Source organism: Gordionus sp. m RMFG-2023, chromosome 3 (genome assembly GCF_954871325.1).
Source record: "Gordionus sp. m RMFG-2023 chromosome 3, tfGorSpeb1-WG-v2, whole genome shotgun sequence".
NCBI lineage: Eukaryota > Metazoa > Nematomorpha > Gordioida > Chordodea > Parachordodidae > Gordionus > Gordionus sp. m RMFG-2023.
This window is the reverse complement of record NC_088777.1, coordinates 31,179,936-31,193,707: the sequence shown is the minus strand read 5'-3', so window position 1 is coordinate 31,193,707 and position 13,772 is coordinate 31,179,936. Positions and strand designations below refer to the sequence as shown.

General features: G+C 26.5%; 1 protein-coding gene across 4 annotated transcripts in view; it reads left to right on the top strand.

Annotated features, from left to right (window-relative positions):
• The window catches only part of LOC135927549 (putative uncharacterized protein DDB_G0282133), a 63,173-nt gene extending 50,081 nt beyond the window's left edge, over positions 1 to 13,092 (top strand). The window contains exons 6-14 of one of the 4 annotated variants that reach the window (XM_065463598.1): positions 1,320 to 1,425; positions 2,064 to 2,140; positions 2,575 to 2,735; positions 3,057 to 3,250; positions 3,555 to 3,836; positions 4,298 to 5,278; positions 5,504 to 5,599; positions 5,778 to 5,885; positions 11,677 to 13,092. In XM_065463598.1, coding sequence (XP_065319670.1) covers positions 1,320 to 1,425; positions 2,064 to 2,140; positions 2,575 to 2,735; positions 3,057 to 3,250; positions 3,555 to 3,836; positions 4,298 to 5,278; positions 5,504 to 5,599; positions 5,778 to 5,885; positions 11,677 to 12,566 — 2,895 coding nt within the window. In that variant the 3' untranslated portion in view covers positions 12,567 to 13,092. The remainder of the gene's footprint in view (positions 1 to 1,319; positions 1,426 to 2,063; positions 2,141 to 2,574; positions 2,736 to 3,056; positions 3,251 to 3,554; positions 3,837 to 4,297; positions 5,279 to 5,503; positions 5,600 to 5,777; positions 5,886 to 11,676) is intronic. The other 3 variants (XM_065463597.1, XM_065463596.1, XM_065463599.1) reach the window with 3 other exon arrangements.
• Positions 13,093 to 13,772: the final 680 nt, after the last annotated feature.

Below are 13,772 nucleotides of genomic sequence, written 5' to 3'. Positions count from 1 at the left end.
ATTTTTTAATTTAAGACAAATGCCTTGTAACCTAAGTTTTTAATAAAATATTGCGATTATATAACAAAATTTTTCTTTGTCCTTGTACAGAGGGTGATAATCTCTCATCACATTGTTGATCGAAAAAAATTATTTACAGTTTCTTTGTGCAACCTTATATGATTGTACAAGTTGTAATTATTAAAGAGCTAAAAGGATCTGCTTGTTGTTTTAAAAGGGTTGATGTGATAAATACGATATATTGATCTCTTTGAGGTTGAAGGAAAGAAAACGCTTTTTCCCCTTAATTTCCAAATGTTGTAATAGACTTTTTCTTACCGAAAATTAAGCATTATATAATAATCTTGCTGAATTTCACCAAATTCATCAGGTGCAAAAGATAAAAAAAAATATATGCAAATATTATACACTTGCGTAAAATGAATATTTTGAAATGTTATAAACTCATTTTACCTTGTTTTAGAATTATGTCCCCAAAACAAAAGAATTAATTTTCAGCGGTTTTCTTTTAGAAAAACTTAAAGAGAATGGATAAAAAGTACACGTTAAATTCTTATTTATTTAGTTTAATATCAATTTTTTTTATAATTGTATAAACATTTATAACGCACAAATATTTTAAAAAAATTTCTACCACTATTAAAGACTTTTATTTTGGTAAAAACGTCATACCACCTTGATTTCACCTTACCCCGCGCGATATTTTGAATTATTAAATCTTTTTATTGCTCTATATGCATACTTGCAACTCTTCCCATATTACATCCAGGTGTTGGAACACTCGGAACCGGGACAAATATAGGAACGGAACTCCTCTTTTAAAATTTCTAAGAAACCAGAACTCATTTTAAAATTTCAAAGAACTGGATCAGTACTCACTTTATTTCCAAGAATCGGTTCCGGAGCTACTTCTAATATCAAATGTTTTATTTATTATAGAGGGTTTATTTATTGCTTAAACTTAAATTTTTTAAAATAACTTTAACAGGTTTGAAACTGGAACCTTTAAAGAACCTGGAACCCTCTGAACCGCGTCTATTTGAATAACATCCTTTTTAAATTTTTGGAACCCTGAACTGCTTTTTTAAAAATATTCCCTTTTAGTTTCCAATCTTATTACTGCTTATATCAAAATTATCTAGCTTATATAATAATTCAAAAAAAATTAAGTTCACTAAATATAAAGTTTGTTTTGTAAAATATACATCATTCAATGTTTTTATCCCCACCAAATTTTAAAGCACTTCATTTGCAATATATAAGTATCATCAGATTTTAATATTTGAATTTATTGTAAAAAATATTTTATCAACATAAAGGCTCATGTAATGGCCCTATTTCTGGTGCGAAAAAATACAACACAATCCTTGCTCCAAAAACTGACCTCAAAAAGTTACTTACGGGCAACTGCCACTAGATATATGAGTAAAAATTAATACTATATATAATATTTTATTATTTTTACATTTGCATAGTGATATTTTTTAAATAAAAAATATATTTTTTGATTCAATATTGACATATAAATAGAATGGGTTCACACCACTATATAATGTGCCAATTACATAGCACTCACAAGTAGTTAAATTAACAATGATAGGTTTTAGAATCGTAATATATTTGTTATTTAAACATATTTGACCTAAATATTAAAGGTCATTAAAAACACCTATTCTATTGATGCAAAATATCTATTGAGCCGATTTTTAAAAATGGCTATCTCAGTATTTTATCCAGAAAAATATTGCGCAAAACTGAAGATTTTGCTCATAGATGGTACAAAGGTTTTGACATCTATTAGCGAAATCGAGGCTTAGGCAATATTTTTCTTGCTATATTAAATTAGCAATTTTGAAAAATAGGCTCAAATGGAGCTATTTTGCATCATTAATTTATTATATACAAAAAAATATTTTCTACAATTTTTTAGAATCATAGAGAAAAATTAATGCCAGATTTTATCTGGGGTTTTAAATCCATGCTCTTATTTTTTAAGCAACAAAAATTTATATATAATATAATGCCCATTTTTATTTTCTAAAACAATTAATTACATAATTCAGTCAAAGAAAAGTTGAAATGTGGGGCCGATGATCTAGAAATAGCCACAACTAGTTTAAGAATTTCTCTTTTGTGCCCGGTATATTTTTTATAAAATAACATTTGAGATGTGAATATGAAGTCAATAGATAATTGAATTATTATACCTTTTTTAGGTTCACCAAAATCACTTAATTTAACTGTGAGACATCTTAGTTGTTCGAGGGAGTAAATACATCTAATTTCTCGTTGCTATATTTGTACTGATTATATAATTTTAACATTAGATAATTTATTTGTTTATCGAATTTAACCATATTTTACACCTTAAAGATAATTTAAAAATATAATGGAAAGGTTTGTTTAACTTAAAAAATTAAATTTGGTTTGCAAATATAATTCTCTAACCATTTTACTCCCAATCCCCTTTATTTCAAGAAAAAATTAAATTAATAAGGAAATAAGGGATGGGAGACGAAGAACAGATTGAAATATATTAGACTTATTATATGATTTATATACATACAAAATAAGCTTTCCAAATGCCGTATGATTCATGCGTGCCGATCCGTGACCTGTGCTCATTTTCAATGTTTTGACGCCAATTCATACTTGTCTATGAACGAAAAAAACAGCAAATGGATATGCCCCGTATGTCACGGACCTGCTCTTTATCAGTCCTTGAGTGTGGATAGGTTTATGCGAATGATTTGTTTTTTTCTCATTTTTACCTTTCTATTTGTCTATTTTTTCTTATTTACCTACCTATTCCCTTACTTATTCACCTCCAAAATATACAAAGAATAATTTTCTTTCAATTTATTTGCTTGTTTCTTTTCCCTTATATTTATTTACCTTTATTTCTTTGTGAACATTACCATTTGCATTTCATTTATAAAAAATATTAGCAATTTTATTGAGGAAACATGGAATTGGGGAAATTTCAGAAAAATATTTATATTTAAGTCATATATACTTCTTTAATGTCTCATTTCCCTCCTCAATTAAAACGAAAGCTTGTTTATGGAAATTTTGAGCTCGGCCCCTGATTTCAAAGAAGTAGAATTTTTTCAGGATGGTTCTTGGAGACCGTTTAGTGAAAAAATTGTAAAGAAAACTACCAAAGAGACCAGCCTTGATAATGATAAACAATCCCATGTTAGTGATCTGGAAACTGATACGAATAGCGGCAATACTATTAGAGCCAATGGTAATTATTAATTTCGGTTTTTTCACTATAGCAAACTATCAATGAACTATAGCAAGGAATAATATAATCTTTTGTTATACAATTAATATAAATTAAAATGCAAAACTTTTACAATCTCATTATATAAGTAATTTTTGAACTATCTTTTTTTATATATTTTTAGTTCGTTATACTTTTACTAATTTTATATGAACTGGACCCCATTACCCCAGCTACCCGTTTATTTTATTTTAAATCTTCATTTAAAAAATGGGTTTAGAAGAATTATTTTAAAATCATATTTTTTTTATTTTTAAATTTCTAGTCCTTAAACAAAAAAACACCGTTTGTTACAACTCAAATTTAGATAAACCACCCATTCTCACTTGCAAAGGAACTCTCGATGAAAGCACTAATAGTCTAATTATAAATATGGCAAATATTTTGAATTCAAACATTTTGATTCAAAACAATAAAATAGCTCCATCAAGTATCAACCATGTGTTGAGTAGCAGTAGTGACGAAAATTTAAATAACACAAGCCTGGTGAGGATAAAACGTAAAAAGGGTAGGAAGGTGATACAACGCAAAATTGGCAAAAATAAAGGTGAAAGTTTATATAAATAATATAAGTAAAAAGAAATAATCGGTGAGATGGGGACGGAAAATATTTCATATAATAGGTGTATAGATTTTAAAAAAGGAGAAGTAACTGCAGAAGATTAAGTATATCCATCAATTCTTATAAAGAGCAAAAAAGGAACTTCCTATTTTTAAATTTGTCAAAATTAAGAGTATAAATTAAAATGGTCCAGCCAGAAGGTTGATAATTATAAAATATTAAAGATTTTAAAAAACTACCAATTCTTAGTACTATGAAGCCTCTAAACGTGACCACCTTTATTATACTCCCCCCCCCTTTAATTGACCATCAGATTAACATTTGATTTCTTTAAAAGGGATGATCTAATTTATCATTTAATGTTGACTTTATGAAGGTGTTATATTCAATTTAATGTTTTACTAATTAAATTATTATTTTAAACCCTCTTTTAACATTCATAATAGATAGCATTACTACTACTAATACTGTTTCAGAAACTACCCAAAGAAATAACAAAACAAATTCATATATACCATCCACTACACATATTAATACTATCTATTCCACTACTTCTAGCTCTGAACTCAATGAAAATGATTCAGACTATTCAATTTCTAATTCCTACCATTCTTCGAAGGATCTAAGCTTAATATTTTATAATAGTATTAGTGGTAAGAAAATTATTACGGAAAAAGCGAATGACGTGTTAGTGAAAGAAAAAGAAACTGATAAACTTCAAAGTTTTGAAGTGATAGATTTGTGTAGCTCCCCTTCATCCCCCGACACTTCGATAAATCTTGATAAAACCAATAACAGCAATATAGGTAAAAATAATAAAACCGATGCACTCTCTCTCAAAAATATCTTAAGCCCCTCTGGCAATTCTACTTTTAATAAAAATAGTATAATTACAAATAATTTTGAAGAAGTCAATACTCGAAATATTGATTTTCCTTGTTGTGATAGCCCACGGAATGATCTAAACACAAATATTACCCATACTACTTTAGATGATAAAACTCATGATGTAGTGAATGGAGAGTTTTTAGACATCTTTTCTTCTAGCATATCTTCGTTTGAGAGCATAAAAAATAATTTAAATGATCAAGCCAATAAACCTGATCCTTTTCCAAGTATTGCCAGAATAAATAGTAGTAACTCCATTCTTAAAAATAATGATGCAAATGAGGCCAATGATAAAATAAACAAGTTAACGCTATCTATACCGATTGGTTTCGAAGGGAATGATTATTTGTTTATTGAGCCTCCTCAAAATGCTAATAATAATATACTTAGGATCGAAAATACCGACAATTATAAAGATAAAAGTGGAGAAAATAATTTTAAAATCAATACCGATAATTTTAATCCACCTATCTTGAATGAAGAATATGCCAATAATTTATCTTCTATCCAAAGTTCTGTAATTACATCTCGATTGACAAGTAAAACCTCTTTCAAATTGTTAAGTTTAAAAATTATGATTAATATTATCTTTTTAAATATTAATTTCAGATCTATATTCATAACAATTCATCTAAACCTTTAAAATTAATGCTTAAATTAGCATGAACATTTATTAGGAGTTTAAATTTTTGTTTTCATGAATTTATATTCATTAAAAATATTTGTACATTTTATAGTATCTTATTATTTATATATCATTATAGAAATAGCAGGCAATATGGCATATGAAATACCCCATACCTCTATTCCTTCCAAATCTTTATCAGATATTTTGCAATCTGGGTTAACCAAAGATATAGGTTTAGTGATAATAATTACTCATTACAAATTTTAACTCTTAAATTCAATTAAAGCACGTAGAAAAATAAATAATAATTAGTACTCTTGGGGTAGCAATTATTTTCTCATTCAAATGTATGCAAATTTTACGACCTATTTCATATATTTTTCCATTTTCACTAATTATTTTTAAAATAGGTCCAAACATGAATTCGCAACCACACACATCATCTGATCCTTCTTCTACCCTCAATATTTCGAATAAATCTATTTGCATTTATCCAGACACTGACCATATGGACTCAAGTTACTTTTAAAGATTATCTATTCCTTTTTATTAGGACCGCAGATACTGCAGAAATATTTGTTTTAGTTTTATTATCGCAATATTTTATTTTAAATTTAATTTGTATTATTCAAGTTTTAATATAACCTCATATTGTCATTTATATTGTTGCCTTATGGTGTGAATATAATGAGAAAAACATTTTTAATACCTACTTAGCGTTAACTGCATGAATGAATAATACAATATGAGTCAGAGGCAGTTGGATTGATCGAATTTACGCTTGATTTAATTTAAACAATCCACTTAAATTTTTTATATATAAACTGGTTTTTGTTGTGTAGCCGATTATTCCACAAAATCTAGAAAATATAAAAAACTATCAAAAAAAATATAGAAAATATTTGGCCAAAATCACGAAAATGTAAAAAAATAATATTGTTAATAAACACTTACAGTTTCTGAGTAAAGATTTAATTGAGCATCTTTAATTAATAAATAAATATATATTTGGAAATCTTGAAAAAAAATTTTTTTAAAGAAATATATATATTTTTATATATGCGGAATCACCATCAATTGCAGTTTAATTAATGATATATATATATAATTATTTTTTACATTTTTGTGATTTTGGGGTGAAACATATATAGCCACTTCTTTCATCCAAATGAGGGTAGAAGATGTACATCTACACTCAACTTTATACTTTTATCTCTATGTAAAACCAAAAATTTTAATATATATAACATGTTTATAAATAATTAAATATATATTCGTTAATAATACAAATATAATGAGAATATAGCTTTATTTTATAGATATTATGAAAGCATCGAACTGTTAGGTTTATCCATCTTTACCTGGGTTTGGTATTTGATCGGTCAAATACAGTGTTTTATGACATTATTAATTATATTTGATATTATATACAGTAATCATGCCACCTCATATAGAATTCAAAAAATTAGGGAGCAGCTGCCCCTTCCCATAATATTTTATTTTTTTATAATGGTATTTTAGCTTATTAATATGTTTTACTATACATTATAAAATACTTTATAAACAAAATATTAGTATATTAATGTATTTGTGCATCTTTAATTCAGAAACGAATCTTTCCTATTTAATTGGTTCTTAGAAAAAAATATCCAATGATCACACTCTGATATTGTTTAAATCACTATTTAGAATTAGCGATGTCCAATCCACCAAAAATATTAAAGGCGTTAATAACTTTTAAGCCTTTATTACACAAATTATAGTTTATATAGTCAGTTTAACATAAATCAACAAGCGTTGGATCAAATAACGTCTTAATTGGGCATTAGTTGCTGAAGATGGGTAGGGTACTTGATATATGATGGGTTTCTAGCAGTCTACGTTAAGTGAAATAACTATGAGGCTCTGTATTAGTATTTCAATCAACAAATTCTACCAACAGTGCAAAATTTAACGGGCTTTTCTTCTATTACAAAATGGTGAATTCTTATAAAATTATCCTTGATGTATGATGTTCAATTTGAATTATCTAATCCTTTAAGACTTCAGACAAAAAAAATCAATAAAGAAAACTATCTGTGTTCAAAGCCTGGCAGGTTCTAAATCTCCTTTATAATTTTAAATGAAAGCTTATTTATTCCTAAAGTAAGAGATATGAAAATGGTTCAAGAAGCTAGGGAAATAAATAAATTTGGATTAGTAATTTTGAAGAAAAATAGAAGACAGAATATCAATTCATCTGCCTTATTAAACAATATGCAAAAGAAATTAATGGATGCTAATTTCGATAATTCTACTAATTAAAATTACTTTATTAAATTATAAAGGTTTATCTTTTTAGCAAACTAATCTAATGGAATATTTAGGAAAAGATAACTGGCCAGCGTATCCTCACATTCTTTATGAGGAAGAGCAAATTAAAATTTGTTTCTGGCTATCTAGCAATAAATGGGATGAGGGAATACATTGTTGATAATAATGAAGGTAATAAATGTCCCGTGATTTGAAAGAGTTTTATAATTGTATTAACATAAATTCTTGTAGTACTACTGAATGTGAGCTCGGCTTTCATCTTATGAATGTCATTATGACGGATTTTCTTAAGTCAAATTCCGGTTTATTGATGATAAACATTAATGGGCCTCCTCTCAGTAAGTGAAATTCTTCTCCATATATTAATAAGTGGCTAACAAGTCACAGGTCTGCATTCTGCAAACGATAATCAATCAAGGAATCACGTGGTTAATATTGTTAAAAATATTGAATATGCTGTGGCAAATATTGTAGTTTTTTTCACTTTTTGTTTATTTCGATTTATGCATTATATTATATTATAATGCATTCTAAATTTCTTTTAAAATATTATATCACTCATTTATCTTAGTCATCTATTACAAAGTCCATCGACGGATGCTCTTAGAGCTCTTTTGCAAATTTTTCTAGCATACATTTGATATAGGAAGCCCACCTTTGGTTTCTATAGCTATAAAATACAGCACTTGGCATGCATTTATCTTTTAAAAAATGATATTATTGTGACTCATTCCAAGTTGCTTTGATATTAGCCGCGTTATCCGAAAACAAGGAATTAACTTTTCTAGGATTTAATTTTTAAATTGATGGGCAATACAATAGCTTTTAGAGCTGGTATCAGTATTTTCTTGGTTTTCAATACTAATATAATTTAATGTAAAATCTGATATTGTACATGTTTTAAAACCAATACCACTAAATGCCAATATTATTTAAAAATATAAGTCATTTTTTATATCGCAAAATATATTAGTTAGGGGTATTCCGATACCACTTATCCGATATCATATCTAATTGTATTCTGTAAAGATACCAATGGTTTTAATTATTAATATACTTTTAGTATAACATCTATAATTTAACTGTACCATAACATATGTCATTTAAATATATTATAATGATCAGTTATGGTTTATATTCAATTCAATTGTATTCTAAAAGTATATAAAATATTTTTATTGAGATAATAACATTAATCTATTTACATAATAAGTAATAAACAAATATATTATGAAATTTGAAATAAATATTTAAAATTAATATATCGAAATTTTTTTTTTTAGAAATACCAAAATTTCCAATTCATCAGAGGTCAAGCCTACAGCGATGGTAACTGTCAATATCACCATCTTCACTAAAAACTGATTATGAAGAGATTATCGCACATTTTTATAAACAAAGTGCGCAAAAAAAATAACAATATGGCAGAATGTTTATTAATTAATTATTATTAATAAAAATAAACATAAAATGGATTTCGATTTTATTTATAAAAATAAATGATTTTATATTTAACTTTTTTAAAAAATTTAATAATATTTTATTTTTCTTAAAAACGCCATTTTTTATTGGATCTAAATTTTATATTTGCCGATAAGCGTTATTTTAAAATGGGTGAAATATCGATCCGATAAAAAATATCGGTACATCCCTAATATTAGTGCAATAATTATTACTTCTATATTTATCAGAGACCTGCAATGCACGGTCTGGCCCGGATTTTTTTAAAAAATTTATCGGCTCGCCCCGGGTTTTATATTTTTATATAATAATGGCTATTTAAAATATTTGGTTTTAAAATATACGGCCTAGCCCGGGTATTTATAAAAAAAATTAAGGCTCGGCCCCTGTACCCAGGCCTGCTGGTCTCTGATATTTATTATATAATTTTAGCATCTGTTATAGCAATATTTTTTTATCTATGTAAATACATTCATATCAATTATTTAAGTCTGTAACCTGTTCTAATGAGAACAATCTTCCAACTTGTATCCTTTTTGAAAATGTTGATATTTATTTTAAACACAGGAGTTTTATATTAATAAAAAAATAATTTTTATTCTTTTCCATGTTGTATGTTTAATAATTAATTTCAATACCAATACAATAGAATTGTAAGCCAGTCCTAATTGCATTATTTCCATAGGTATTATTTAAAAAATTGCAACTGGTTTTATTATAAAAAATGCTTTTATTTGTGATATTGATTCAGCCATCTGAAACAATTGATACACGGCAAGCTTTACATATAGTATCATCATAACCTCACTTTTACTTCTCCAAGAGCTTTATTTAAGAAGCCTCACCAATTGCTTTTGATTGAGAATTCTTTAAAAAAATCTCTTATATATGAATTTTCATTAGAAATATACTAGATCCATTTTTTTCGTCCCAAATTCTTATTTAGCTAAGTTCAGAAATGGATCTTAAAAAATTTAGACTCTTTTATATACTTAGAATGCAAATTTGTGGGATTTATCCATAATAATAAAATTATTTTTTAAATATAAGATAAATATGCTTACAAAGTTCTAATTTTTTATTTAAAAAATATATATAGATTCCTTGATATCTTTTATCGGATCAGATCGGGCCGATATGTCACCCATTTTAAAATATGGGTTATCGGCCAATATTATAAAATTTCCCGATCCGATCCGATATAAAATGGCGTCATTAACAAAAATAAAATGTTATAACATTTTTTAAAAAAGTTATATCTAAAATCATTTATTTTTATAAATAAAATCGAAATCCATTTTATGTATATTTATTTATTAATGATAATTAATTAATAAACATTCTGCCATATTCTTATTTTTTTGCGCATTCTGATTATAAAAGTGTGCGATAATCTCTTCAGAATATGTTTTTAGTGAAGTTGGTGATATTGACAGTTACCATCGCCGCAGGCTGACCTCTGATAAATTGGAAATTTTGGTATTTCTAAAAAGAAATCTTCGATATGTTAAATTATATTTCAAATTTCATAATATATTTGTTTATTACTTATGTATATAGATTAATGTTATTACTTATTATATAGAAGTGATTTAACAATAAAAATATTTTATATAGTTTTAGAATTGCAATTGAATTGAATATAAACTATAACTGATCATTATAATTTATTTAAATGACATAAGTTATGGTATAGTTAAATTTTAATTGTTATACTAATAAAAAGTATATTAAAAATTAAAACCATTGGTATCTTTACAGAATACAAAATTAGATATGATATCGGCCCCCAAAAAGTGGTATCGGTACATCTCTATTTTTTATAATAAATTTAAATAAAAGAATTTTTCAAAAAATATCGAGTATGAAATTTAGCATTACTTGGGAATATTATATATTCCTGGTTCTTTATTGATAATTTTATGGAATTAGCAAAGATAGGCGCAATTAAAGCAAATGCTTAGCAAGACCGGTAAATTCTAATGCCTCTAATAGTTCACGTTTATTAAAAAAAGGAAATCGGTTAAGAGCATCTATTTTTCACTGATGTGAAATGGTAAATTTCTTGCGAATATAACATTTGCTAATATTTTGTCAACTTTTATTATTTTCGTTGATATATTTGCTTTTGTTATTTTTTATTTCAGATTGGTCAGTTTGTTATGGCAGAAAAATCGAATTCATGGGGTGTACTTGAAAAAATATTTTCCTCTAAGTCGATTAGAGGGTTGCCATTTTTACTCAGTTTATTAATATCGTTTTTTAGGATTAATTTTTAACTTTTCTTATACTAAAGAGGGAGGGGTTTATACAACTGTTTAATAAATTCTTTTTTCATTCTATCAAAGTGCGTAACTTTATTTATATATGTTTATTCACAAAATACTATTTTAAGAGTATTTGATCGGTCAAATAAACTGCTTGCCAGCCCCGATTTATACTTACAGTTTCGTTCCGCGATTCTGCTTTTTATATAGTTAATATTAAAATGATGAACATAAATTTTTTTAAATCTTGTTATTGAAATATTTTTAGCCTTATCTTCTTACACAAGTATTAATCCTAATTCGAATATGATAGAGATGGCCGATCGGGAAATCGCCAAAAACATTTTCAGTCTCATGAGACGCGATTCCAATACTTTACAGAACCCCCCTGATACACTAACCACAAACCCATCAATCAAAACATCATCGAACTGTTTCATTGAACGGACTTCAGGAAATAATTTTACATCTGGAATATCTGTTCGTAAAGTGGATCAAATAGGAGCCCAGCTATTGTTAGAAAAATGCGGTCTCAAAAAGTCAGTAGCTGCAAAGGTGACTTCATCATCACTTAATCTAGCAAATGCTTCAAGTTCCTCTTGTTGGGATAATTACAATTTAGAAAATGGTGGTGATAATAATTATCGTAACACAAAGTCCGACAGCATAAATTATAACAATAATCGTTTGGTGAATGCCTATGTTTCAGGTAGAGACGCAAATTATGATGGAAATAACCTAATAATTTCAAATCACCCTAATCTGACAAACATGATCGATAAATTACCAATCAACTTAAAGCCATTACCCCTTATACAAAACACTATGCCCTCCATTGCTTTACCCATATCAGTTTCCCCTTTTAATAATTCCAATTGTTCTTTGCCAATGCTTAAGCCTATTACTGGACTCAAACACACTTTTTCTTCTCACAGTCAGAGTGTATTAAATTCAAATCCTAATCCCAATTTTTACAATACCTCAAATAACCCTAATTATAACTTAGACCATATAGTAAATAGTAGTCATTTTTATAATAATTCGAATCCTTACAATAACATATTTCAAAGCCATAACTCTCAATATATGAATCAATCGAATAATTCAAATACTAACGTTTTGAGGGATCAATATTGCGATAAATTTGATGGGCAATAAAGGGAAATATTAAAAAATTCTTATTAATATGCTTTCACATTCAAGATAAAAGTGTAAGAATTTTGTTAATTGTTATTCATTAAAATTAACTTTTCTGGCCATAATGCTTATTAGCACTTATACAATTCAATTGAAAACAATTGGGTCGTATTTAAAAATTGAATAGTCAATATATTATATTTATTACCTTTATACAATGTTTTCTACGATTTATATTTGAGTATTTATATCATGTATATATAATCAAATGTTTTACCCTGCTAAACTTATTTTTATAATGATCAATTCAGAAAACGTAAACGCGCATTTCCAATCAATTTATATTTCCCCCTTTGACTTTGTATATATTAATCAGGAATAAATTAAAAGTTTACTATAAATACATTTTATTCACATTTTCTTTTTGGTAAATATAATTTTTTCTTTATTATTTTCAGCTTAGGCTATATAATAAGTTCTCAACTAAAAAAATATATATACCACACAATATAATATATTTTTGTCTACATTTGAATAATTTTCATTATATTTATATTTTAAAAATGAGTGTGAAAGAAAATATGAATAAAGTATATTAATATGTTCAACCTTATTATGTAGATCAGATTCATGTATTGTTTACAGACCTTTGCACTAAAATAAGTCCAGTTCAACTTAGAATTATAACGAGTGATGTATTGCTTAAAAGTTTGACAGGGTGGCTACAATTTTTTTTATATTATAAAATCGATTTTTTTTTATTACGAATATGAATAAATTCTTTATTTATATAATATTTTAAAAATAATGTAACAATTATTGATATCTATAAAAATTATTTTAAAATTCCATAAATCTTTCATTTCTTCGTTTTTTAGACTGTATTTTTTTTTGAAAAGATTTTATTTATTCGCTCCATGATTTCATTTTGATATTTGGATCTGGAATTCACTCTGATATCGAAGGTCCTTTAATAATTATTAACAGTTGACAAATTATTTACCTTTAAACTCGCTCGATAATCTATCATAATAAAATTCATAAGATGAAAGCCCCATTCACACTCGACAATAATGGAGGATAAAGTATCCACGCAGTTAAGGATTTTTTAAAGATATTCATAGGAATATCTTAGTGATATATTGTCGAAGCCCAACAATAGTTTTATATTAATTAATTTTGAATTTTTGGAAAATTCATTTTATTGCGTTAGGCCAATTTATTTTG